Source organism: Atractosteus spatula, chromosome 11 (genome assembly GCF_055471065.1).
Source record: "Atractosteus spatula isolate fAtrSpa1 chromosome 11, fAtrSpa1.hap1, whole genome shotgun sequence".
Taxonomy (NCBI): Eukaryota; Metazoa; Chordata; class Actinopteri; order Semionotiformes; family Lepisosteidae; genus Atractosteus; species Atractosteus spatula.
This window is the reverse complement of record NC_142716.1, coordinates 48586941-48613559: the sequence shown is the minus strand read 5'-3', so window position 1 is coordinate 48613559 and position 26619 is coordinate 48586941. Positions and strand designations below refer to the sequence as shown.

The 26619-nt window shown below is 46.9% G+C and overlaps 1 protein-coding gene across 3 annotated transcripts in view; it reads left to right on the top strand.

The window, feature by feature from the left end:
- bptf (bromodomain PHD finger transcription factor) overlaps nucleotides 1–23739 on the top strand; it is a 47802-nt gene extending 24063 nt beyond the window's left edge. Inside the window, exons 9-32 of one of the 3 annotated variants that reach the window (XM_088927292.1) lie at nucleotides 176–307; nucleotides 866–995; nucleotides 1375–1510; nucleotides 2020–2298; nucleotides 2621–5048; nucleotides 5827–5951; nucleotides 6642–6770; nucleotides 7149–7299; nucleotides 7979–8021; nucleotides 8861–9113; nucleotides 9531–9698; nucleotides 11693–11847; nucleotides 12616–12730; nucleotides 13285–13526; nucleotides 13864–14101; nucleotides 14443–15218; nucleotides 15477–15559; nucleotides 16329–16554; nucleotides 16987–17264; nucleotides 17786–17959; nucleotides 18302–18494; nucleotides 18855–18939; nucleotides 19588–19774; nucleotides 22736–23739. In XM_088927292.1, coding sequence (XP_088783418.1) covers nucleotides 176–307; nucleotides 866–995; nucleotides 1375–1510; nucleotides 2020–2298; nucleotides 2621–5048; nucleotides 5827–5951; nucleotides 6642–6770; nucleotides 7149–7299; nucleotides 7979–8021; nucleotides 8861–9113; nucleotides 9531–9698; nucleotides 11693–11847; nucleotides 12616–12730; nucleotides 13285–13526; nucleotides 13864–14101; nucleotides 14443–15218; nucleotides 15477–15559; nucleotides 16329–16554; nucleotides 16987–17264; nucleotides 17786–17959; nucleotides 18302–18494; nucleotides 18855–18939; nucleotides 19588–19774; nucleotides 22736–22772 — 6763 coding nt within the window. In that variant the 3' untranslated portion in view covers nucleotides 22773–23739. Of the gene's footprint in view, nucleotides 1–175; nucleotides 308–865; nucleotides 996–1374; nucleotides 1511–2019; nucleotides 2299–2620; nucleotides 5049–5826; nucleotides 5952–6641; nucleotides 6771–7148; nucleotides 7300–7978; nucleotides 8103–8860; nucleotides 9114–9530; nucleotides 9699–11692; nucleotides 11848–12615; nucleotides 12746–13284; nucleotides 13527–13863; nucleotides 14102–14442; nucleotides 15219–15476; nucleotides 15560–16328; nucleotides 16555–16986; nucleotides 17265–17785; nucleotides 17960–18301; nucleotides 18495–18854; nucleotides 18940–19587; nucleotides 19775–21657 lie in introns of all 3 variants that reach the window. The other 2 variants (XM_088927290.1, XM_088927291.1) reach the window with 2 other exon arrangements.
- The last annotated feature ends 2880 nt before the right edge of the window (nucleotides 23740–26619 follow it).

Sequence of the window (26619 nt, the reverse complement as noted above, 5' to 3'; positions counted from 1 at the left end):
GGAAGCTGACATTTCTTTAGTACTTAAGTTAACTCCAATCAGCATTTTTCAGCCCCCTCTGTTGACCGTATGACGTGCATTTATTGACTAGTATTTTTTTGGGTGTGTGGGACCAAAGTGCTTGAGAATGCCCCGTTTCCACGGTCAGTGATGCTTTTCCGTTTTCGCGTGACAGGTCGAACTGGATCAAGGCCGTTCAGATGTGCAGCAAGGCCCGAGAGTTCGCTCTGGCGTTGGCGATCCTCGAATGTGCAATCAAACCAGTTGTGATGCTGCCCGTGTGGAAGGATGCGCTTGGACATACGAGGCAAGTGGAAACTTGGGGAGCAGAAAAGATTGAGCATTTTGTCATTTGTTCTTATTTGTGATTTTTTTTTTAGTTTTCGTCTTGAACAAAGAAAATCAAACATTTTTTCAGGTCCTGTGTAACGTATGCTCTTAATATATTTTTCATTTGCAGTTATAGGTGTACTAGTAAGTCCCCTTTCCGTTTTTCCGAGAATGTTTGCAAAGTCAGATTTTCAGGGAGGTGGTCAGCAGTTGATCAAATGAGACCCTCTGTGTAAGAAAACATTTATTTTGGACAGCTACCCGGGTTGCCGTTTCTTAAGCGTAACCCCATCTTCCCACTTCAAGCAAAAGCAAACGTCGTCCTCACATTCTGTGCAGAAACTGCCAGGCACAGCCTGGGTGGAGTGTTTCAGAGGTCCACGCTATTCCCGAGAGACACGCCAGGGCCCGGCTTTCTAAATGATGGATCTCGGCCAAAAACAGCCGAGGGCTTACCTCTTGGCTTTGATCTGGGCTGGGCTTTTCGAGGGGCGTGTTTTTTATTATTTTTTTTGCGGACTCTTCTGATGTCAAGGTTACACCGAATGACCTCGATAGAGAGGGAGGAAAAGGAAAAGGTGAAAAAGAGGGAAAGAAAGCAGGAGGAGGAGGAAACCATGCAGCAGGCCACATGGGTCAAGTACACCTTTCCCATTAAACACCAGGTAAGCAGTCCGAGCACAGCACTCTCATGCCTTGGAGCTGCAATGAGGTTAATTTGGGGATTTTACGTGGGGGAATTCAGTATTACAACATACAGTGCGCCCACTTTTGACTCCTGAAGTATATCTGCTTGTAGATTCTAATGAAATATTTTCAAGGCATGAATCGGGTCATGATGGCTGACACGCACATGCACCTCAGTTGAGAAACTGAGCAGCTTGTGCTCCCCCCTTTTGCCATGTGATCTCCTGATGTAGCGTATCAGGCATTCATCACAACTGGCGAGCACCAGTGTTTTGATGATGTTGTTGAACGTGCGGATTTAGCTGACCCTCCCAGTTGCGCGTTTCCCATGCGGCTGCAATCTCTGCTTCTCCGAAGGTTTGGAAGCAGAAGGGGGAGGAATACCGTGTGACCGGGTATGGGGGCTGGAGCTGGGTTAGTAAAACCCATGTACACCGCTTCTTGCCAAAGTTTCCGGGAAACACCAACGTCCACTACCGGAAAGCATTGGAAGGTGAGTACACCTGGTGAAGATCTGTAGTCCTGTAAGCTAAACCAACAGTGTTCAGAATTTGTGAAAGCTGTCGAAATGATGGTCAGTCCTGCTGTTTGAAGGTGATGCACGGTGTTTTCTCAGTACTGTGCAATTTACAGGCATCCACTGATTTTTTTTCTCTAAATTAAAATGTGACAAAATATTGACTTCTCCACCCTAGTACTCTTTAAGATAAATTCTGCGTCTTGTACCTTATGATAAAAAATGAGTTGTGACTTCTTGCTGCTGCCATCCAGTACTGATGGTACTTGCCCTGAAGACCACAAGAAAGGTCAAAGCAAGAGGAGGCAGCACAGTCCATGTAGCTTGTTTGGTTGCTATTACATACCTGATCCAGGGATCTCATCCAGATGTTTCTTGACTGAAGCCAAGGTATATCCACTTCATCCGCATGGCTGGGTGGCTTGTTTGAGAATCCCCCAATTAAATTTAAGGTATGTTTTTTTTCTCATTTTTTTTAAATTCAGCTGCTAAAAATGGCAAGGAAAGTGCAGCGTCGGAGGGTGACAAAAGAAGAAATGCGTCAAAACTCAGAGCAGAAGCCGAGACCCGCGAGAAGGAAACTTCGGCGAAGGACTCACCAGAGACTAAAAGTTCACCAGAAAAGGACAAGGACCAAAACCCCACCGCAGAGTCTTCGGAAAACGGCTCAACGGCAAAAGTAAAGGAAAAAACAGACAGAGAAGTGACTGAAGAGATGGATGTTGACAAAAGTCCTCCAGACTCATCACAGACCGAAGAAAAAGGTATTTGTGGCCATTATTGCATATCCTAATTCAAGGTCAGCCAATATTAATGACTCCTTATGTCAGGTTTCTTCCGTTTTAACTCAAGAAACATCAGCTACTTTCATGTATTTCTTGTGTTAGGCTGAGTGCGATTGTCATCAAAAAAGTTCTGATCTCTCAAGTGTCATTTTTTGGATCAGTTATTGTGTTGCCTGCAAGTTTCAGAGGTCATCTTGTACATTCTTTAGGGTTTGAAGATTTAAATTGGTTTTGTCTGCATGTTGTTCAGTAGAGATAGCACTAACAGCGGTCTGAAATAATGGGCTTTGTTGTTTAACAGGGAAAAACGAGAATTCTGGCTATCCCGACGATGGGAAACCTGTCAAGGAGGAGCCGAAGGAAGAGGAGGTGGCAAAAACTGAGCCGGCACATAAGCCCCCAGCAAAACCTTTTGATGATGACGTTATAAACGTCAGTGAGGGCTTTCAGCTCAGGACTGCTTACAAAAAGAAAGTTAAAGCTTCCAAACTGGATGGTCTGCTTGAGAGACGGGTCAAGCAGTTCACCTTGGAGGAGAAGCAGAGACTTGAACGGTTCAAGCAGCTGTCCGGAGCAAAGCTTGCAGGGAAGCAGGCAGGGGTTCAAGGAGCTGGTGTGTCTATGCTGAAGGTAAAAGCAGAGGACAAGGCAGCAGTGCCCTGCATGGGGAAGACTGAGGGCCCTGTGGCAGTTAAAGCAGACAGTTCAGTTGTAGACAAAGGACCAGAAAAGGCTTACTCTTCAAATAACGAAAGCAGTTTGGTTTCCTTAGGTGCAACTCCCAAAGAGCCTGAAGTTCAGGGCGCTACCGAAATCAGGCCTGAAAGCCAGTTATGCAGTCAAAATGAGAATGGGGAGAAAGTTGCAGATAGGATCCCTCATTTGGAGTCTCGGGATGGGACTGTGAAACAGTCTGATCACAAAGACTTTCCATCCAACTCAGCTGGATGTGTGCCCGAGCAAAAGGAGAATTTGAATGAGGTCCAGAGCTCAGTAAAGTCAGATATTCTGGAGCAGGGATTGGGTCGGGCTGCTGGTTCTGAACCAGAAACTCTAAAGACTGGAAGCAGCAGTGAGGTTTGCGGTCCCATTCCAAAAATCTACAATGCAGCAGAGCTGCAGCATACCACAAAACTTGCCAGTCAGGACAGCAGTGACTTGGGAAACAATGTTGATCAGGTCACATCTTCCGAAACATCCGAATCCCCCGCAGAATGCAATTCTGCTCTTAACACCAGGGATCAGAAAAGCGAAACGCACGATCTTCCATCTTCGGTCAAGCCGCATTCCAACAGCGAGCCAAATAAGGACCTTGAAAATACTGGGGGTGCTCCAGAAGCTGTCAGACAAGGCAAGCAAACTGACAGCCCCGTGCAGGAGGGGGTGAGCAGGAGGGAGCCTGATCAGAGCTGCTCAGAACCCATGATCACAGAAGAAAATGGTAGGAAGCCGGACTACGAGGTAAAAGAGCAGGATTGCCTGGAGCTAAAGGAGACAGAAAACACAAACGATGAGACCAAACACTCGGAATTGCCACAGACTCCTACTCCTGTCCAAGTCAACGGGAAAGACGTTGCAGAAAACAAATCCATCCTTGATTCCAAACAGCTTGTAAAGGAGCCCGGAGACATGGAGCTGGCAAACAAAGTCGAAGGGAAAGTGAATAACCTCACTAGGACAGCTTCGGACGGTGCGATCAAACTTCTGCCATCGAAAGATGCTCTGAAATCATTGATGAATGGTGATTTGACCACAGAGGGGACAAAGGAGAAGCCCAACAGCACAGGTCAGTTTTCTTCCCCATCTAGCCCATCCACGGTGCTCGATGGAGAAAGAAAAGGTCTAGTGGCTGGTCAAGACTATTTGCCTCCTGTCAAAGTGCCCAGGTTGGAGAACAACATCGATGAGACGGTGGATTCTACTGTAACGTCGCCGCCGTCCGACCTCAGTTGTGCCAGTGTGGCAGAAGTCAAAAGCAAAGAAGATCACAGCAGCAATGAAGAGGAACCCATGGACGCAGAGGTTACGATGCCCAGGAAAATTATCCCATCTCCTGTGCCTTCTGCGGAGGAGTCCAGTCTGAGTAACGACTTCACAGACGTGAGCAATTCTCAGTCGGAAGCCAAAGTTGAGCTGAATGGGGAAGAGGCCACGAAGACCATCATCACCCAAGTTACCACCACTACCACCACTGTTTCCACGGAATCCAAGACTGTTCAGATCGCAGAAGTCTCCAGCACACACTGTAGCAAGCCCACTGTGGTGTCTGTGGCGGAGAACTGCGCCGTGTCCACACTAACCACCATGACGAAAACCACAGTGACCAAAATTTCTTCCCCCACGCACGACAGTAGTGCGGACATGGTTTCGGTGACGGAGGAGAGCAAAACAACCGTCACTACCACCCTCCTGGACTCCACCGCGAGCTCTGCCGGCTCGTCGGTCACCTCCATGACGGTCAGCAAGGAGTACTCCACCAGGGACAGGGTCAAGCTGCTGAAATTCTCGCGCTCGAAAAAGACTCGGTCAGGGACGGCCCTCCCGTCTTATCGCAAATTCGTCACGAAGAGCAGTAAGAAGAGCATCTTTGTTCTGCCCAACGACGACCTGAAGAAGCTGGCCAGGCGCGGGGGCATCCGAGAGGTACCAGTGTTCAACTACAACGCCAAGCCAGCTCTGGATATCTGGCCCTACCCTTCCCCCCGACCCACCTTCGGCATCACATGGAGGTAAACAGGGTGTGGGGGGGCGGGAGGGGAGTTCTGTACTCCAGAGAGGTCTGGAGAGGAGCTGCAACAGCAAAGGAGCAAGCAGAGGTTAATTCCACGCCGGAAAAACATTTTTCTTTCTTTTCCCATTTGGTTCCGCAGCCAAAGCCAAAGGAAACAGTTGCTGTTTTCTGATTTCCGTTCACTCTCCGGCGTGCGATTAACACCTGTGCGTGTTCCTTTGTCGGCGGTTTGTCTCGATTTTAAAACAAAACTGATCAAATGACTAACTTTGAAGGCTTGGGGTAATTATTTTGTTTTAGTGTCACACGGTGTTTAGATCTGCGTCTACCGTCTTGGGCGCCACGGTTTAGCGTTTCCTGCATCTCTGTCCTTCTTCTCTCACCTACCTTTTCACTGCAAAGTCCTGGTGGAGGCGAGTGGAAAGCCAAGACAAAAACGTGAATCCCGCATTTGCCATGGCAAAAAGGATGTCTTCCTCTAACCGCAAGCAAGAAACAGAGAATATCTTCAACGAATCTGTTTTTCTTTTACTTTAAATATTTGCTCAAGCTTTTAAATAGCACAAGTACAACAAATGGGTGAACCGTAATTTCACGTTCCGAGCTTAAATTATCATATTTGACTTCCGAGTAAATGTCAAGCACTTATTTTGCTTGTAGTTTTTTTTTCCCACTTTACTAACTTTACATTTTTACTAATTTACCCCAAATTGGTGTTGAGGCTCTGTTGATGTGAATCAATAGCGTGTAACTCTGGCCTTCACTTTGGCATTCAGGTACCGTCTCCAGACTGTGAAATCGCTAGCAGGGGTCAGTCTCATGCTGCGGTTACTGTGGGCCTGCCTGAGGTGGGATGATATGGCAGTGAAGCCGTCCTCAACAGGTGGCACCACAAGGACAGGTGAGCACACCTGCATGGATACGAGACGTCCAGTGTCCTCCAGTCACTAATACGTACATGATCTGCTTCTGATCAGTATTTGAATGCCAGCTGTTTCTCTCCCAAAAAATAGTCTTAACTGCGCGCAAAAATAAGTTTCATTTTGAACGTCTACGGGGAATAAAAACATCATCCCATTGTAGAAGGTATCAAAACGCCATTGTGTTGGTTTTTCATGTGTAAAAATGGCGTGTCGTTTCACTGCGAGAGTTTTCTTTTAGTTTCATCCATGCAGTAGAGATGCAGATCTGCTATCTTCACACTTTTCACTAAACTGACCCAAGGAAAACAAAGGTGTTTTGAGAGTGCAGAAACCGTTAGACATAATGTAATGGAAAAGGTCAGCATAAATGACACAAGAGGTTATTTTTTAATTTCTGAGAGGAATCAGTAGTTCACATATTGAATATTACATATTTGTCTTTTTTCTCTGCTAGTATGAACAGAAACGCTGCCTCTGTGTAAAGTTTTTTCCAATGCTTAGGCATTGACACTTCTGTAGAGCAGTAGTGCTTCAATCTCACATAAGTGTGCCGTTTAAAAACACCTGGTTACGGGGCAGGATTGCCTGTAAGCATGAAGAAAGGACACATCTCGTCCGCTGTTACACTAAGCCGGCTGACAACACTCTTTTCATGGCCCTGCGTGCAGAAACTTCAGAAACCGAGATCACCACAACCGAGATCATCAAGCGTCGAGACGTCGGACCCTATGGAATCCGATCGGAGTACTGCATCAGGAAAATCATCTGCCCCATCGGTGTTCCGGACACCCCAAAAGGTACAGGGCGAGCCGAAAGGCGTGGCAGGAATGCGCCCGCTTGGCGCTTTTGGTTTTTAATAGTTCTTCCTCGCGGTGCTGGGGGTTTTCGTGTGCCGTCGGATCTTAAAAGGGTTTGAGAGGGGCCCGCGTCTAGGCTGCTGGGCTTTGTGAGTGGTGAAAGAGTAGGGGGGGGGGGGAGTGCTGCTGTGGTTGCCATGGCCTCCGGTGTCATCGTCCTCGTGTTCCAGCTGAGCTCTGGAGCTGCTCTCTTCCTCCTGCCACGTGTTGTTGACCATCCCGCCGAGCTGACACAAAGAATTGCTGGTATTGAAACTAACAACTGGATGAAGGACCCTGATATTCACCCCCCTACTCCCCCCCCCACTTCTTTTAAAGAAACGCCCACGCCGCAGAGGAAAGGCCTGCGGTCAAGCGCTCTGAGGCCTAAAAAACCAGAAGCTCCGAAGCAGACGGGACCAGTGGTGATCGAGACGTGGGTGCCGGAGGAGGAGCTGGACTTGTGGGAGATCAGGGCCTTTTCAGAAAGGTAAGAAAACGGGTCTCCTTCGGTCCCCCTCTCAGTCCATCACCTCCAGCTTGGGTGGCGTTACTCGTCTAGAATAGCTTTACCTCTCTTTGCTATTAAGTATTTGGCCAAACCATTTCAGTGTATTACTGTAAACAGGCTCACTTGCTGGTGAGTGCGCTTGAATCACTTTTTTTTTTCTTCGACTCCTTGGCCTGCCACTGGATCGTTTTGCAGTTTTTGTACTGGATGGCATGCAGGCGTATTATTGTGCCTTCCTGTGAGCTTACCTCCGACTTTTCCAGCTTAGAGATGAGCCAAAGAATGTAAAGATTCTTGCAGAATAAGACAAATTTCCAAGCGCGTCAGCCAGAAATCGTGGAATAGGAAGACCTAAAAACTGACTTTTCCAGAAGGGCTTTCTTCTGATTTATCTTCTGTGTTGTGCTTTTTTTCATTTTAGCCTTTGTTAATCATCTCATGCAATGTGCCTATAATGTAGAGGAAAGTGTTTGGAGGTTATTCGTTTTAAAGCTTTTTTCAAAAAGTGCATCATCTACAGTACAGTGCACAATGAAACATGAAGCCCTGTATCACTCCGAAAAAAAGAAATGTGTGTCATTGTTAACTGTGGCACTGGAAGCGATTGTGTTGAAGGGTGCTTGGCTAACACCTCGTCTCTTTGCTCCTGTTGCTGCAGGGTTGAAAAGGAGAAGGCACAGGCAGCAGAACAACAGGCAAAGGTTAGTGAGCTGAAGAAAGCAGAGGATTTCAAGGCCCAAATGGAGGCTCAACTAAAGCAGCAGAGATTGGCTGCTCAGCAGGTGGGAAGAAAGGACACAGCTCCCACCTTGCACCCTGGGCTAAGTGGTCTTCTAATCCAGGGGTTCCCAGATCTCTCCTGGGGACCGCCCCACTCCTGCTGGTTTTTGCTGTAGCGGACCTCTTGACCTCTTTTTCTGTTCTCAAGCTGGGTTTGCTAATGTGCCGGAAGTTGGGGAGTGTGACCTCCCACGTGTTGAAGAACTGGAAAGAAATAATCGCTTTAATTAGGTCTACCTAGGGTTCGATTCTGCAACTGAGAGCCGATCCAGGCTGAAAACCAGCGGGTGTGAGAGAGTCCCCAGGATCACAGTTGGGATCCCCTGCTGTAGTTGCGGGGGTCTGCTGCATGGACAGACGTGAATCGGTGCATGGGTTTGTAAAACAGGTGGCGGTGTTTCTCTGCACAGAGAGCCTTGTTTCACGGCATTTGTCACACGCAGGGTTTGTCTTAAACACAGCTGCTTAAAAAAAAAGATTGAGGCCATAGCAGCTAAAAGGATGTCTGTTCAGCCTTGTGCCGGTTATCAAGACTGGCATTTTTATTTTTAGCTCGCATTAAGACATCAAATATTTTAGCTGCTTATTGCACGAATAGAGAAAAGAGTGGGGTTAGGCAATTAGGGGGTACTTCAGCAACTTCTTTTTATAACCCATCCCATTTAGTATAAAGGTTAATGAGCACTACAGTGAGGTCTTGTTTAGTGTTCTCTTGACTTCAGAGTGAGCGCCTGATGGCTGTCGCACTCCTGCCTTGCAGAAGCGTCTGGAGCAGCAAAAACAGTCCCCTGCTGCCAGCACCTCTTCCATCTCCACGCCCACGAACAGCCCCGCCACTCCTGCCTCCACCCCCCAGAAAGTAGTGGTAGGCTCCTTGACAAGCCAGGTCACCCCGGGAACGAAAGTGGTACTGGCCACCAAGATGGGTTCTCCAGCCACAGTGACATTCCAGCAGAATAAGAACTTCCACCAGACATTTGCTTCCTGGGTCAAACAGGGTCAGAGCAGCCCAGGTAAGGGCAAGGGGCCGAAGGGAAATATTTGCAATTGATCTGTGTTTATTTAAAGGAGGGGGCTGGAAAAACAAACTACTTCATCAAAATTATAATTGCAATGGTGAACAGTTGACGTTGGTAGGGAAGCAGATAAGATAACCTCCACTCCGACTTCTTCCTCCCACCCCGAGGGCAGCACAGCCTTACGCAGAAAGTTTGTTTGTGTTTAGTCTGCCATGTTTGTTTTTTTTAAATAACCACAACATAATTAAATCTCTGGTGAGATTTAGAAAGGGAAAAAAAAACAGCCGGTTGAGTTTTCCTTCGACGAGTACGGGAAGCACAGCGGCGAGCTTTCGTCGTTTGACTCAGACTGGCGCCAACAGCGTCAGTGGGCTTCACTTCCTCCCACCCCCCCCCCATGTGTCTTTGCAGCGTCCACCAGCGCCGTCGCCACCGTGGCCGCCACCGTTGCCACGTCGGGGCAGACGTTCCAGATCACGGGCAGCCCGGTGACGATGCCCGGCAAAGTGATCACTGCCAAACTGCCGTTGCCCGCCAACAGCAAGATCGTCACTGTCAACGTGCCCGCCACGCAAGGAGGTACGGCGCAGCCCGGGGTCCGTGCTGGAGTCAGTGCCCTTCGGCGTCCGACTCTCACAGGGTGCCTCAGGGCCCTTTAAGAATCAAGACACCTGGGCGAGGGCAGTTCAGGGTCGATTCGGCGGTAGAGTCCGTGCTGGTCTGCAGAGTGAACCGGTGCTGTTTAAAGTGAGCTCAGCGCATCGCAAGCAGTTGGCGCGCTCAGTGTCAAAAGCAGTTGCACTTAGCTCATCCCACGTTGGGTTCCCTTTGTAAGATGGGGCAGCTGCCTTATTGCTCTGAAAATGACTCTCCCTCAACACACACACACACACACACACACACACGGCCCTGTCAGACTGACGCCAGCACTTCCAAAACTCCCGTCCCGCTGGTCACATCGGTCGGGCAAAGCTATAGAAAGCAGAGGGTTTTGGTTTGGTTTCTGCGGTTTTCCCAACTGTCCCACTCCGGGTGCGAGACAGAACAGGGAGTAAAACTTGGACATGAAAAACAGAAAGCTAGTGATGCAACACTGGAGATTCTGTTTGTTTGACTTTTTTTGATCCATCTTTTTTTTCCTATTTTTTCAAGTCCTCTGAAAGAAAAGTTGAACATTAAGTTTTGTAGACGGTAACACACCTAGGAGTAAAGCCCACATTCAGCGGATAAGCTAAATTACTCCACAAATAAACACAGTTCCTCTCTAGTAACACCCATGTTTCATTAGAAAGGGAGTATTAACAGACAGTGTATTTTTCCAGTGTGACTGTTTTAATGGTTGTTTGTTTTGGAAATAATTAAGGAAGTGAGCTTGAAAACAAGTTTATACTACAGTCCGGCTGCAAAGACAGGTAGCCTCCTGTTTTTTTTTTTTAATGCTCCCACACTATACAATTTTTTTTTTTTCCAAAAGTTCCTGTTTGAAGTTTTGCCAGCAATGCAACCCCTGCTTGGATTTTTTTTCTTTAACCCCCGTTTAAGACCAACTATAAGTTTTCAAATTACCGCAACCAAGCTTTTGAAGCTGCATATGAAGAGTATAGCTTCACACGTTCGTTTGTGGCCAAGCAATTTTTAAAGCACTTTAAGTGACTTAGCAGGAAATGCATTTTAAGTTTTTTTTATACATGAATTCTTTTGAAGTATGGGCAAAAACAAGATATGAAAGATTGGCTTTCTTTAACCAATAACACAAAATTTTATGTGCAGTGTACGAGAGTGCTGACTGCTATTTGGGAAAACAAGACTGCATGATGAAAAACCATTGTTGGGTGGCGTCTAAGAATTTGCTGTTACTTGCACAAAACTGCAACTTCTTGTTTAATCTCCTATAAGTAACTACAATACCTAAATAAGAAGATCAAATTTGTAGAAGAAAACAAGCAAAAAATACAGTATATGCATTTCATGCCATACTACTGACAATGATTTTATTACAGAGACCCTAGAATTTTGAAAAAAAGTATTGTATGAATAAAAGGTCTTGGAGCAGTTTGCAATGAATTGATTACTGTTATTATGCTCTTGTGGAAATCCCGCTGTAAGGATGGGTTTTTTTCTGTTTCCGAGGGATACAGTCTTAAATGTTTTGATTTGCGGTGAGTGTAAAATACTTTTCTTTGTTTTCTTTTGGAGAGTAGTCAAGAGTTCAAGACTTTTTTTTTTGCTGATCTTTATAAGCAGGTTGACAGACTTGCAATAGGCAGAGGACAACAGATTGCCCTCGGCCCTGTTCCAGAAAGAGTCTGGTCTTGTTCCTGTATCCCAGCTCACGGTTTCTCCAGGGACCACTTTTTCCTCAACCGAGCTGTGCGGTATAGAAGCAAGTGACCAAGATCCGGTGAAAGCACTCCTACCATTTCGCTGAGGAAATGGGTTGGACTGTATGGGGCATATGACCAAAACACCGGCGTGAGAAATGTTTCTGAAGATGCACTCTAAACAGGCCTTTGGTGCGAGGCTTGGGTGTGTAGTGCTTCTCACCTCTTCCTAACCAGTCTTTGTTGCTCCAGGTGTTATGCAGGTCCAACAGAAAGTACTGGGGATCATTCCATCCAACACCACGGGCAACCAGCAAACCTTCACTTCATTCCAGCCCCGGACGGCCACCATCAACATCAGGCCCAACACCCCGGTCTCAGTCGGGGGGTCCCCTCCCACACAGCAGGTACGGAGCCCCCCCCCCCCCAGGCCCTCGAGGAACCTGGCTTTCTGTTGCTCCTTGGATCCCGGCCGTGGATCCCCAGGGAGCTCCGGAAAAGCCCGGGAGACTGGTGGGCAGCAAAATCTCGAAAGCGGCAAACAAGGTCATGCTGTCTCTTCACAAAGATTTCCTCACGCGGTCGCAGCCTGGGGCGAGGCCGAGCGTTTGTTGAGCAGCAGTTCAGAACCGATGGGAGGAAGTGTTTAACCACTTTTTAGCCGTAAACTGCAGCATGGCAATTGTTCTACGACCATTTTCCAATTTGCAGTCCCTTCACGTTTCCACAGCTCTCCGCGCACCTTTTATATGGGCGCTTGTGTTTGAAGGTGCGTGATTTTTAACTTCAGATTCTGCCTTTGTTAGCTGGATTGTAATGGTAGAACATGTGAAAGGCTGCAAGAGAGAGGATGCTGTTGGCCACATCGTGCTTGTTTCACAGCATCTGTGGTCCTGCGGCTCTTACTGGGAACATTTCGCCCTGCGAAAAACTTGGAGAGCTGTGGAATTCGTTGTGTTCATCATTAATTGCTCAAGACCGCTAATATGCAAATGAGGATATTTGCAAAACTCAGGAGTTGGTGTAGAGGTGTTTCATCTCAAAAGTTCATTGTCTGAACCCCCACCCCCGTCAGAGCGGTGCATTGCGTAAACATGACTAGACAGAGACTTCAGCTTTTTACTCGACAAGCTCCTTGCGATGTTCCATCCATTTCCCGGTTTTGTCCCTTTTAGGTTATAACCGCGGGGGCACAGATCCGCTCGGGGATGACTGTCATCCGCACGCCTCTGCAGCAGGCAGCCACGCTGGGTAAAGCCATCATCCGGACGCCCCTGATGGTACAACAAGGTATTCTCCCAGCCAGTAGGTCAAATTCTATTCGCCTCTTCCCCGTGTGTGGCTGCATGACCCGCTGTGTCCCCGTGCTCGTCCTGCGGCGTGTCTAACAGGCGCACGCTGGAGACTGGAACGCCAGCAGCATGACTTCTCCCCCCCCATTTCATTCTTCGCCGTATCGTAATGCACGAAAGGTACAACTAGCGTGTTGTAAGGTGTTCGGGTTCAAGCCTTTTACTTAGGCGTTGTTCAGTTCGTGACTAACGTTTTCATCCGCATGTTGGCGGTGCACGCTTTTGTGTGTGTGTGTGTGCTTTCAGTGGAAGGTGGCCTCACTAATTTTAAATAATACGTATTGAATAAGAGAAATGTAGAAATGTGGCATGGATAGACATTTGCACCAAGTCTGGGTAAATACAGTGAAACTGGATGTGAAATTAGGTGAAAAACCGAACACCTTGACCAAATTAAAGTTTCTTATGCTTTAAATGCATCAGTAATGGTAAAAAGTGCACTGGTGTACGCCACTCTCTCCTAACTGCCCCGGCTGTGAATCTGTCCTGCAGGCCAGACGCAGCAGGTGGTGACGCAGATCATCCGTGGGCAGCCGGTGTCGACCGCCATCTCCAACGCGAGCACGGTGCAGACCAGCGCGGGCCAGAAACCGGCCGCCACCGCCACCCCGCCACACGCCGCCGCCGCCCCCCCAGGCCAGCTGCCCGCTCCGCAGACCCCGCAGGGACCCCGGCCGCAGCAGGGCCAGGTGAAACTGACTATGGCCCAGCTCACTCAGCTGACTCAGGGACAGGTGAGACCTCACAGTGGGGGGCAGGGTCACCTGCATGTCTGGACCCTGCTCTGCACGGGGCTTCTCCCAGAGAGGAAGAGGCTGGCCTTTACTTCGCTCAGCCTGACGGTGGATTTGCAGCCGTTTAAACCCTAGTCCACACAAAGACGCCACAATAAAATGAAACCCTGAAAATCGAGGGTGAAATTAAACAAGGTTGCATGTTTTTGACCTCCATCAATGTTTTGCTCCTGCATGCAGGGTTTCGTTTCATAAAAGAGAGCAGTTCTTTGGCGCTGTATTTTTTTTTAAATCTTGAGACTGACGCTCTGTTTGCCTTGATCGGTCTGTGACCCAGGGAGGAAGCCAGGGGCTGACGGTGGTGATCCAGGGCCAGGGGCAGACCACAGGCCAGCTCCAGGTCATCCCTCAAGGAGTGACGGTGATCCCCGGCCCCGGCCAGCAGCTGATGCAGGCCGCCATGCCCAACGGCCAGCTCCAGCGCTTCCTCTTCACCCCCATGCCCCCGCCAGTCTCCTCCGGGGGTGCCACGGTGACCGCGGTGACGTGCACCACCACCACCCCTTCGGTACCAGGTAAAGAGCTGAGCTGCCAACACTACAGGACTGCAAGAGGCAGAGTTAACGGCAGAGCCATGCCAGCTCGATAATAAAACTCGGGAACAAGAATTCTTTGAGCAACGAGGCTGTGATGTGAATTTTATGTTGAGGATGTTTATTTTCCGTAGAGCTGTTGTTGTTTAACTTGTAATATATTTTGCAGTCAGAGGGATCTGTCATGTCAAGCTTCGCTCTTTTAAACTTAGTTAAGAGGAATGGGGTGGAACTGTTTGTTCTTAACTTCTTAAGACCATTTATAAGGTGGCTTTCTGTTAATTCCAGTTGTGTCTGTGTGATGCTGTCTCTTGCGTCTACAGCTCCAGCAGAGCAGAAGCCAGCGCTGCCCCAAGCCCAGGTCCAGGCCCAGGCTCCGGTTCAAGCCCCGCCCTCGGCCCTGCCCCTCCCCCCCGCTCCGCTCAACCCGCCGCTCCCAGCGCCAGCGCAGCAGCCCGCGCTGCCGCCCCTGGCCCAGGCTCCGGCCGTGTCTCAGGCCCAGGCCCCGGTGCAGCCGGCCCAGCAGGCTGCCGCCCCAGTGCAAGCGGTGGCCCTGGCCCCCGGGACCCCTCCGGCTACGCCCCAAGCCCACCTGCCCCCGCAGACGCAGGCTCTGACGCCCGTCCAGTCCCCGACCCCGCTGCCCGTGCAGCAAGCAGCCCAGACCCCGCCCCCCCAAATCAAAGCCCCCCCGACCGCACAGACTGTGAACCAGGCCTCGGTCAAGCAGGCCATCCCGGCCCCCCGGCCCCAGCTCCAGCTGCACCAGCCTCAGCTGATCACGGTGCCCCAGCTGCAGCAGCAGGTCCAGGTCCTCTCCCAGATCCAGTCCCACATGGCGGCCCAGATCCAGGCGCAGCAAGGCGGGGTGCCCCAGCAGATCAAGCTGCAGCTGCCCATCCAGATCCAGCAGGGCGGCCAGGTGCAGGCGCACCAGATCCAGAACGTGGTGACGATCCAGACGGCCAGCGTGCAGGAGCAACTGCAGAGGATCCAGCAGCTCCGGGAGCAGCAGCAGAAAAAGAAGCAGCAGCAGATGGAGGCCAAGAAGGAGCAGACCCTACAGGCCACCAGCCAGAGCGACATCATCCAGAAACAGGTGGGCCCTGGGTGCAGTGAAGCCTGCAGAGCAGAGGTAGCTGGGAAGCTAAGGCCTGAGTATTAGAAGGCAAAGTGAGACCTAAGTAAGACACTGTACCATAGTTACCACTACAGCTAGGATGAACAAGTGGTCAGTTAAACTAGTCAATGCACTTCCCAATGTTAGTGAATTCAAGTCTAAACAGGATACAGAGCCTTGTATGGCAAATGTGTTTGTGTATCCCCTTCCCCTCACGTGCACGCCGGTGTGTCGTAGGTGGTAATGAAGCAGAACGCAGCAATTGAACACCTGAAGCAGAAGAAGACTCTCTCTGCGGCTGAGAGGGAGGAGAACCAGAGGTATGGATAAGACCGAGGGAGTCACGGTATCGCGTTTGTAACAGTGACGTTTATGTTGACCGAATGTCCGGTCCACTCTCGTGTGTGCTGTAGTGGCCACGGCTGCAAATTGTGTTCGCAGAGTTTTTCATAGCGCCTTGCAACCAAATCAGTTCTTTTTAGAAGGGGATTGACTTTCAGGCTTTAGGGTCACCGAAATCCTAGAGATTTTCCTGATGTCTGTGTGCAGACAAACTGGGTTTTATTGCTATATGGGCGTCGCATTGTTCGTGGAGTCTGGGAACCAGCATGACCCTGACCCCACAGCTGGGAACCCATGTGGAGCTTTTCTACAGAGGCCTTTCCCACATGCAGCGAAGCGGCATAGCTCATATCCGCTGCATGCACGGCTCTTCTTTAGCGTTCGGCCTGTGAACTGTGGATGCGCTGTTTCTAAAGCGATACCCACGCCAGAGAGAGAGTTTGTGTGAGCGTGCAAGACACCATCTGGAAAGAACGGAAGTTACAGGTTAGCATGAGCAAGGATGGACCGAAGAAATGCATAGTATGGGGCCAACAGCCCAAAACTGTCCCCAGTTAAGAGTTACATGAATGCGAGACATGCATTCTGAGTGGTTTTTGAAATAGCACTTTGGTCCTTCTCGCAGTATTTTAAATGAAGTGTTTGTCTTTGAACTGAAGGTCCAATTAATACCTTTTGCCTGTCTTTGTCCCCACCCCATCCTCTCCCATCCCCTCGCGCGCTCGCACACACCCAAACCCCCCCCAGAATGATCGTGTGTAACCAGGTGATGAAGTTCATCCTGGACAAGATCGACAAGGACGAGAAGCAGGCGGCGAAGAAGAGGAAGAGGGAGGAGTCAGTGGAGCAGAAACGCAGCAAGCAGAATGCCACCAAGCTGTCCGCTCTGCTCTTCAAACACAAAGAGCAGCTCAAGTCCGAGATCCTGAAGAAGAGGGCTCTGCTGGACAAGGAGCTGCAGCTGGAGGTCCAGGTAAGGACAGCAGGCAACTTGGAGTTGAGTCCTTTAGATCCAGCCGTAGTACAGATATCCATAACGCTTTGGATGACGATGGGCTGAGTGGCTTCCTCTCGTTTGTGAGTGATATTCTGTTAATGCTTCACTGTACTACCATCTGCTGGTTTTCTATAGAATTACTGCTGAATCTGAGGGTCCTCTATTATAATGTTCTCCAGCATCTTAATTGATGGCAGATGAGTGATTTTATGTCTTCGGTTACACTGTTTAACCTGAAGCCCAACCACAAGACCTATTAAACCAGTGAGGTTGGAGGAGGAGTAGGAGGTTGAAGGTTGAACGTTTTACTGAATCTAGGGAATTGGGGGTGGGGGGTATGGGAGGGCACGCTTATTGAAACGGGACATGGAGAATATCCGTCGGCGTTGTTTGTCTCGGTGCGCGCAGGAGGAGCTGAAGAAGGACCTGAGCAAGCTGAGGAAGGAGAAGGAGAAGGCGCAGGCGGCCGCGTCCCAGGCGGCTGCCGCCGCGGCCGCCGCCGCCGCCCTGGCCTCGGCCATGTCCTCCCCCACCTCCGCGGCGTCGCACAAGCGCAAGCGCGAGGACGAGAAGGACTCCTCCGCCGCCAAGCCCAAGAAGAAGAAGATGATCTCCACTACCTCAAAGGACTCCAAGAAGGACACAAAGCTTTACTGCGTCTGCAAGACTCCTTACGACGAGTCCAAGTGAGTGTCTTCTTCCAGGCTGTTCACACCTGCATGGCGGCGATGGAGAGTGTTGTTCTTGGGCATTTCTGTCTGTTGCTATTACAGATGAGAACTCCTCTTACAGACCCCGCTTTGACCTGTTTCAGGTTTTTCGAGCCTTATTTTCCAGGATGTTGGCTCGTATAATTCAAACCAGGGACCTATTTTTGAACACATCTGCATAGACAGGCCTGTGAAGTCACATTAATGTTTTTTTTTGTGTGTCATTTTTGCAGTCTGCGCAAAAGCCATTAAAACTGTCCGTTGTGGTTTTTAAAACATTGATTCATCCATCCATCCGTTTTCTAACTGCCTATTCACAGTGAGGGTCCTGGTGACATTGATTCATGTATTTGCTGATTTGAATGTTCATGTGCGTGAAGCTTTATGTGTATAGAAGAGGCTTTCAGTTTAATATTAAGTTGAGAACAGGGCTGAGGTCTGACTACTAAAAGCGTTTCAGCAGGCACAGATGCATGTACATTTCCTGTTTGTTTCAGGTTCTACATCGGTTGTGATCTTTGTACCAACTGGTACCACGGCGAGTGTGTTGGCATCACAGAAAAGGAAGCAAAAAAGATGGACGATTACATCTGCAACGAATGCAAAAGGGCACAAGAGGGCAACAGCGAAGAGTTGTACTGCATCTGTCGGACACCGTACGATGAGTCGCAGTAAGTTCCTGGCATAGAGCAGTCTGGGGCTTTGTGGTCGTACTGCTGCTGTGTCTTCCAATATGTGAAGAGTTAGGCTTACGCCCGGGTACGAGTGACTGTGAGACAGACTTTTTGCACGTTTGCAGCTCTTGGACTATTACAGCTACTTTATTAGTGGAATCTTCTCTTTTTAGGTTGTTTTTTTGTTCAGATTGAGGTGGTGTGTACATTGTTAAAGTGTGAACAAGAATTTAATAAGTGGTCAGGAGCAGCATGGTCTTCACCTCTGGGGATCGGAATGAATGTTTCTGTCCGGGAAGCCGGTCTCACCTTTGAGTAAAAACCCTGTAATGTCCTCAGGTTCTATATCGGCTGTGACCGGTGTCAGAACTGGTACCATGGGCGCTGCGTGGGCATCCTGCAGAGCGAAGCCACACTCATCGATGAGTACGTCTGTCCGCAGTGCCAGTCCACAGAGGACGCCATGACGGTCCTAACGCCACTCACAGACAAGGACTACGAAGGGTTAAGGAGAGTTCTGCGGTCCTTACAGGTGAGAAGGCACATCCACTGCTAGCCTGACCCCTTTTCTCACCCCAGACAAAGAAGTGATCGTTGATCGAGTTTCCATTTTTTTGATCACATGGAATTGAATGATTCTTCTTTGGTTGCAGATGACGGGGAGCTTTGCATAGTGTGCCCAGAAAAAGGCACAGCTGCCCAAACTTGTACTCCTGTTACTTTTTTTTTTCATTTTTACCATTTCAGAGAAATTACGTTCATGATCACAGCTTTCCAGAGCTTCTCATATTTTGTGCTGTGCCGACATGAAACAGCAGCATGTTTCTAACTTGCATTTCCCGACGCTGTCGTCATTGTATTGCATTGTTTTGTTTTTTATTTCTCTTTACAGGCTCACAAAATGGCCTGGCCGTTTTTAGAACCAGTAGATCCCAACGATGCACCAGATTATTACGGCGTTATCAAAGAACCAATGGGTAAGATTAACACTCTGTGGTCTGCTGGCCTCTGGTCAGCTCCTATTGGCTGCGCACTCAACATGAGCGCTGAAGAAATAATCAGATAGTTTTTATCCGGTGTCCTAACACTTTATACACGCCACAGATTATTCCATCCTTTTTCAGAGAACTTCTGCCTCGGTGAACAACATAATTAATAAGCAAACCTCTGCGTCTTTTTGTCAATAAAGCAAGTCAAGACAGTTACAGCCATAGAGAAAATGACACTTGTTGACAACCAAAGGGTCTGATCAGTCTTCTGTTTTTAATTAATAGATGGTATTATGCCACTTTCTGAAACTGGAGAACATTCTGTTCTGTCTGTGCACTGGCCTGTTAGGACAGCGTCCAGAGAGCTCAGGGAAAGTGACATCAGAGAACTTTTTTCCCATTTAACCTGCGTATTGCAAAGGTTTCGTTATCTTTTCAAAGATAATTTTTAAACCTCTTGTCTGTAATTCGTCAGTTTAATAATGACCACAGTGCACTAGGATGGCCTGCTGTGGAGGTGAGGTGTTCCTCCAACTGTGCTAGTTACATCTTGCATTGAATCAGTTGAATAAAAGCTAGGGTGGCAGTCTCTAATACTTCTCATTTCTGTAAATATCCTTCATTCCCCTAATGCAGACCTGGCTACAATGGAGGACAGGGTGCACAAACGATTTTACAACAAACTGACAGAGTTTGTGGCAGATATGACCAAAATCTTCGACAACTGCCGTTACTATAACCCCAGCGACTCGCCGTTCTATCAGTGCGCGGAGGTTCTCGAGTCGTTCTTTGTACAGAAACTTAAAGCTTTCAAAGCAAGCAGGTAAGAGAATCGCTGAACGAGCTTGTTGAACAGCCCTCGCTGACTCTGTCTTTCCAACTCTCTCTTCCCGCCCCATGCTGGTATCTCTTCTCCTGCCCCCAGCGCTCATTCCCAGTTTTGTTTCCTCTTTGTTCTCTGGTGTCAACATCATCTGAATGCACGCTTGGGTGGGCTTTTCTGTTTTTCATCAATAACCTGGTTCAGCCCGATTGCCAAAGGCTTTTCTGTCTTCCCTTCGCCGCCTAGATGATTGGAAAAGCAGAGCTGAAACTGAGTTAAATGAAGTGTCGACATCAATGTGGCTAAATTGACATCGCAGAAGCAAGAGTTTGCGAATCGGGCAGTTTTTGCTTTGTGTTTTCATTGCAAGTGAGAATTTGCTCTCGGTTGTCCTATCTGGCTAAGTAGAGCATCACATCTCAGCCAGTAATGCCCCCTCTGTTGCATCAGCTGTATTCACGCATGTCATTGTTCAGTGTGCCTCCTGAGCCCTTGTAGCAGACCCCTGTCCTTCTGCTCCCAGACCGGTGATCTGAGGAATACAAGGATGGGGCCACATCTCAACTGCTCAAGCATGCTTTGCGGAGTACTTGTGTTCTAGAACCATCTGTGTTTTGCTCTGCGGCTTAAAGGTTTTTTTGTAGGCGCACTTCCAAAGAAATTGAAAGAACTGTTCTACACTCTCGCTGTTGTGAACGCATCTGACTTCGGTCTGCCGCTCCTGTCCCCAGAGAGCACCATGTCCTGCTCCGCTTTCATCTGCCCCTTCGAGGCTGTATTTGCATGTCTGCACATATTGAGTGGGATGTAAAAGCATGACCTTTAAAATCGAAATTCGCAAGGGGGATATTTTCTTTTTTTGCATTATGCCATCCCAGTATCCTATCTCAACAGCCTGCTACCCCAGCCCAAAAAAGTTCTAGCGCACCTGCAGGAGTGCTGACGGACGTCTCCCCAAGTGGTCAGTCGAAACCCTGCAGCAGAGCTGCTTGACCAGTACGAGGTCATAGTTACCAGTTTGTGATGTCATAGCGACTGGTTGATGAGGTCACAGACAAGGTTAACAATGGTATGGTGTCAAACCACATCTCAGCTGTAGTTTGATTTTAGTGAGCAGCTATGTTAAAAAAATAATGTCATAGATAACACAGCGTAAAGCTTGCTGTTGGAGTGGAGAAGTACATAGAGCTCTGCGAACCCCGTTAATCCTTCATACGGTAAAATAACAAAATAGATGTTTTCCGAGCCGTGTGTACACATGTTGGAATAAAAGTGCAGTCTATAACATGATTGTTTAAACTGTGTGTACGGTATGTTGGACAGTAACTGGGTGAGCTGTTTGGGATCCGTGCTGTGTTGTTGAGGAGCTTTCCAGAGGAGAAACTCTTGCTATGCAAGCGCAGCACGAGGGTGTGGGAAGCCGTGTTGATGCAGCTTCGCCCCTGCCTGCTACCGACTCCTGGGTGCGTTGCCTCCCTATAAGTCGCTCCTCTTGCGTCCTTTACCCACCGATGCGAGATTTCGAAACGCGGGAGCGGCGAGCCATCCGGCCACCCGGCTGGGTGGGTCTGGGTGACGTCCGTCGCCCGAAACCCAAAAACAAATTCCCAATAGCGCGCAGGAGAGAACGGGGTTGGAAAATCGTCCGCAGCCCCCTGGTGACGCAAGAATCGTGCGATTCTAAAATTTCCTTGTGCAAGTGTGCCTACAAGAGCTTTAACACGCTTCATCACAGCAGCAGCCCATGTCCAGATGTCGCCTGTCAGTGGCATCTGTTGCTTTTATCTTTGCTTTTTTTTATGCTCATTGTCTTCTGGCAGTTGTCTGTTCATTCCGTGCTGCGTGCATGTATTTATGCCATCCATTCTCTCTCTTTCTTGCAGATTGTGATGTCATAAGTCTGACCTAATAACTGGAATCTGAACTGGATGCTGGGGTCACCCTTTTATATTATGTATCATGGAACTTGCTGTTTCATAAACAGCGTAAATTCTGCATTCGTTGAAATAAATGCTATTTAATTCGTTTTTTAAGTAGTAATAATAAGCCTTAAAACCAAGCTCCAAAGATGCCTCCAGTGACAATCGCATTATGGCAGCCATGTTGACTGAAATGTTACATAGGTTTCAACACGTTTTTCATTTCCTCCTGTTTCAAGTTTTGTTTCTTCTCTGCGTGAAACAACAATAAGTGCGACTGACAGTCTTGCAAAAAAAATCACGTTAAAAAGAAATGTAGAAGTTTATGAACTGAAAAATGAGTGACCATGCCCACAATATAAATGAGGGTTTATGTTCTGCGGTAATGTTTTTTGCCATTCTGTCGTTTTCCAAAGGAATCGTGGAGGCAAACAGCACCGAGATGATCTTTTTGCTTTTAGTGGGAGCAGTCCTTAGCCGTAGAACCCTTCTGCACGAGTTTAAACAGAAAGCAAAAAGATCATGAGCTTCATATGCAGGTTTATGTCAGCGTACCATTAAAATACAAGGCTAACCAGTAATCCTGTAAGAATCTCCAGATAATGACAACATTTCTGGAGGTTGCAGACTTTTAGTTTTGCTACAGGGAGAACCATGCTGGTTTCTGAAAAGCAGTTTTTCTACCTTCAAGTACCTTCTACCTTCCTTTCTGCAAAGGAAGGCTTTGTACCCAAGATACAAAATTAAAGATGCCTCCTTCAAACCTTCCTGTAATACTACAGTTAACTAATAAAAAACCGTTGCAAGTTAGTGTTGACGTCAGACAGCTATAAGCACACAACTATTTTTTATGAGCTTGATCCGTGTGCCTGTTTAATATAGTCACAGAGTGTTGTTCTACAACATGGCTGCTCTCTGCTGTTACAATTGGTTGACCCCCCCCTGGCATCCTGTACTGTAGATGCTTTTGTTTTCCTTTATAACCGTTTTAACAACCAAAACAAAGGGTTCTCAACTGTTCCCCTTTTTCCGTATTCTGTAGGTCTCATAACAACAAACTGCAGACTACAGCTTCTTAGAATACACAGCTGTATGCTCTATGTCACAGACAGCAAGAATCTGGTTGTCTCAGAACGTTAAACCATGCGGGAACCAGGCTTCTCCACAGCTCTGTCCCCCCTCCTTCCCTGAGCGGACTTCTCTCCCCAGTAAACCAGCATTCTTTCCAGTCTGTTGCCAAGTCGAGAACTTGATGGGACAGCCGCTGGCCAGCCTGGCTGCAGCCCGGAGACGGGGCTCAGGAGAGCAGCGCCTTTCCGCCGCCACTCTCCGGTGAAACGCAGGAGGACAGTGGGGAGGGGAGGGGTGCCGTTGAAAGGATTGGGGCACTGGGGGCGGTTTGATTTTTCCTTCTCTTTTTTATTTTCCTTTATTTCATTTTTTTTTCCCAATTCAAGAGGGGACATGAAGAAAAGCTCTACAGTAAAGATAAGCTGGCTATCACCCCTGACAAAAAAAATGCGTTCTGAGAGCTGTATTTATTGTTAGGATCATTCAGATTTTATATTAAATTCCATTTTGTCAACTAATCTGTTTTTTTCTGATAAATTTGGATTTTCTCACAAGGGTTATGGCTGCTTTTCATCTCCTCCTGCGACTCCCATAATGAAAAGGGTATCGGAGAAAACAGTATCCACAGAACCTTTCTTTATTCGAAAGGAACTGATAACGTGTGTAACATTTTCAGAATCGGCAAGGGCTTTACTGGTATAATGTTTGAACAGAAGGCTTGCTTTGAGTTGGTCAGACAGCAGCCCAGACAGCAGCACTAAAATGTAGACGAATTTCTATATATATATAAATCACCCTCCAGTGATGACAGACTGAAAAAAGCTGAAGAGCAATGTGTATTTGAAGGCCTCTTGTTTGTAAAACTTTGTCAGATTTTGAATTTTTTTCTGTTTTTTGTATTACAGCTCAAAAAATATTGATGTATATTAAACATAATAAATGGAGAAGACAGTGTTCTCTTCCTCACTGATAGAGGTGTCTCCAGAAGTTCTTAACTGTAGAAATTTGTTTTAAAAAAAAAATGAAAACAAACCTTGGGTCTTTTCCAAGTCTGTCCAAAAAAAAAAAAACAAAATTAAAAAATGGAAAAGATTTGAGGAAATCATAAAGGGCAGATTAAACCTAAATGTAATGCTGATGACTTGGAATCTTATAAAAAATATTTTTCAGAGACAGCTGTCATTGTCTTTATGATACTTGTGCTGCTTCGGTTTTGGTAAGCTTTGAAATAGGTAACAAAATCTTTTGGTTTTTTTAAGGGCCAGTGAATTTTTAGTATAAATTATTTTTTAATGTCTCCCCCCTTACTTTCTAACATTACACAGTGGTTGAAGAGAACTTGGAATCTGTCTTATTTTTCAGGAAATTTTTCTAATCATGAGCACTTTGTATTTTTGTGACTATTTGGTTTATACACGGGGCTCTGTTCTATTGAGGGAAGAGGGCAGTGAAAAAATTCTCATACATATAATAATGTACGACCCTCGGGGACAGGTATTTAGCTTTTATAATTTTTTTTACTTCGAATTACTCTAATGTGATGCTTATGGAAAAGTGTGGCACTTAAGGAAAAGTATAAATACTCTATGCTTGTGCAGCTTCTCTCAACTTGTTGGTTCAAAACCTACATCCTGCTTTGATGCATTAGTAATGACCGAGGAAGCCTGGAGTTTTATTTCTCATGAATAACTTTTCATTTTAGAATTTCAAGGTTTTTTCATGGCCTAGACATTACCTGTCTTTTTGCTTCATTTTTTTTTTTAACTGAGACTTTGGAAATTTTAGTTGCATTTAGGTGAAATTGCCCTTTATATTTAAAAAAATGCTGCATATTGTATGCATATTGACTAAAGGGGAGGGGATCTATAGACTCTTTCATGAGTTGTGTAAAAAGAAAAACAAATCTGCGCATCTCGTCACAGCATCACAGTATTTCTGTATTATTTATTCATATCTATGGAACTTTATTCATTTTGAGTAATGTTGGTTAAAAGAAAACATTTTCCTACCAGTAGGGAATAGATGCTATCTATGTTTTTAACAGATTGTGGCAACTCTAAAGAGTTATTTCCTTTTTTGTACTTGATAGGACATTTCATCCTAGATAATAAAGTAATGTTTTTGACATCAAATAACTTTTGGCTAGAGATTGCACCGTTTCCTTATTGTTCCCTGTGCGTCTGCTGGACAAGGCTGGACAAAGCTCTCGTCAAAGTAATTTACTGGCCGGGCAGACGTCGGGTAAGCTTTCATCTGCACACCCTGAAAACAATCTCTGTGGAGATTCTAAGGGTGAACTTTTTCAGAGTATTTGTCTTTTATTTCTTGTGGTAGTTGCATCTGTCTCCGTCATTCCCTGCTCTTTCAGAGGCCACCAGACCAGGACGGCTTTGTTCACACATTAAGATCTCGCAAAACTGAACAACAGCTGGATTCAAAGCTCCTAGAAATTTAAGCAGTAGTATTTGTTTTACGAAAGGAGAAACATGCAGTAAGTGTCTGGCCAGACTGAGTAACTGAAAAATGTAATTTCAGGTGCCACTGCATCACCTGTGTAACTCAAAGGATTGTTCTCACCTACTTAACTTCTTGAGGATATCAATGTGAATAACAGCATGTTCACCCAGAGCTTTTTAAACTTCTTGAGGTCTTTGCTAGAAACTTGATCGCTGCCAGGCGTGGAATGCCTTGTGCTTTGTATCTGAATTACTCAGCCTAGCCCATTTTTCTTTGGATTCAGAAAGATTGATTACACTATAGATTTTAAACTTTGCTTTTGCATTTCCTTCCTTTTATTAACAAGTAGTATTTACAAGTAGTATTTGAGGTAGGAATAGACAAGCCAGTCTATTCAAGCCAGTAGACAAGCCAGTAAGATAAAATATGACACCAACAGCTGATGATTAAAATGCGCTTTTGACCTTTTTGAGTTGGTTATGTTAATTCTATATTCTGCTGACCTTTTGTATACAATTCTATTAAGCAATCCTTGGATATCTATTTACTCAAATTCACTTAAAATTTAAAAGTTTGTAAAGGTTTGAAATTGTGGAGGCTAAACCTATGGGGTTGCACAGAACATAACTAAAGCCTTCCTTGGAAGCAATCCTTTGATTTTCAGCTGTATTTGATAGTCTCGTTACACACCACGGGGGGAATAGCACAGTGTGCAGTTTCCCTTGACAGAACAATCGTCTTTAATGAATCCCAAGTGAAATGAGATTCCAGCCTTTCTCCATCATTGTCTCCTGTGTAGGATGGGGATTACAAATGTCTGTGTTGTTCATGAAGAGGCAGTAGTGTTAAATTAATCTCTAGGGTAAGCACAGAATGCGCAGTGAATATCAGAAAAAAGCATTGCACTTACAACAGCTTCCCGAAGGTAATCAGGAAACCGATAGACTTCGTTTACAGCAGATGCATTGACATAATGTAAATAAATTCAAAATGCTGTTAAACATTTGTCTTCAAAGAGTTGACCTGCAGGGGTTGTACTGTGATAGACTGAATAGTAGCATGTATTATTATAATAATTGCTTACACTTATATAGCGCTTTTCTGGACACTCCACTCAAAGCGCTTTACAGGTAATGGGGACTCCCCTCCACCACCACCAATGTGCAGCCCCACCTGGATGATGTGATGGCAGCCATAGTGTGCCAGAACTACGCCAGTTCTGAACTACATTCAGAACTGGCCAGGAGCTCTCCTATCCAGGTACTGACCAGGCTCACACCTGCTGAGCTTCAGTGGGTTGCCAGTTGCGAGTTGCAGACTGATATAGCTGCTGGCCATATTAGTCAACACTGGAAGCAATAGATGCTGTACATCTGTGACATATGCTTTTCACGAGAT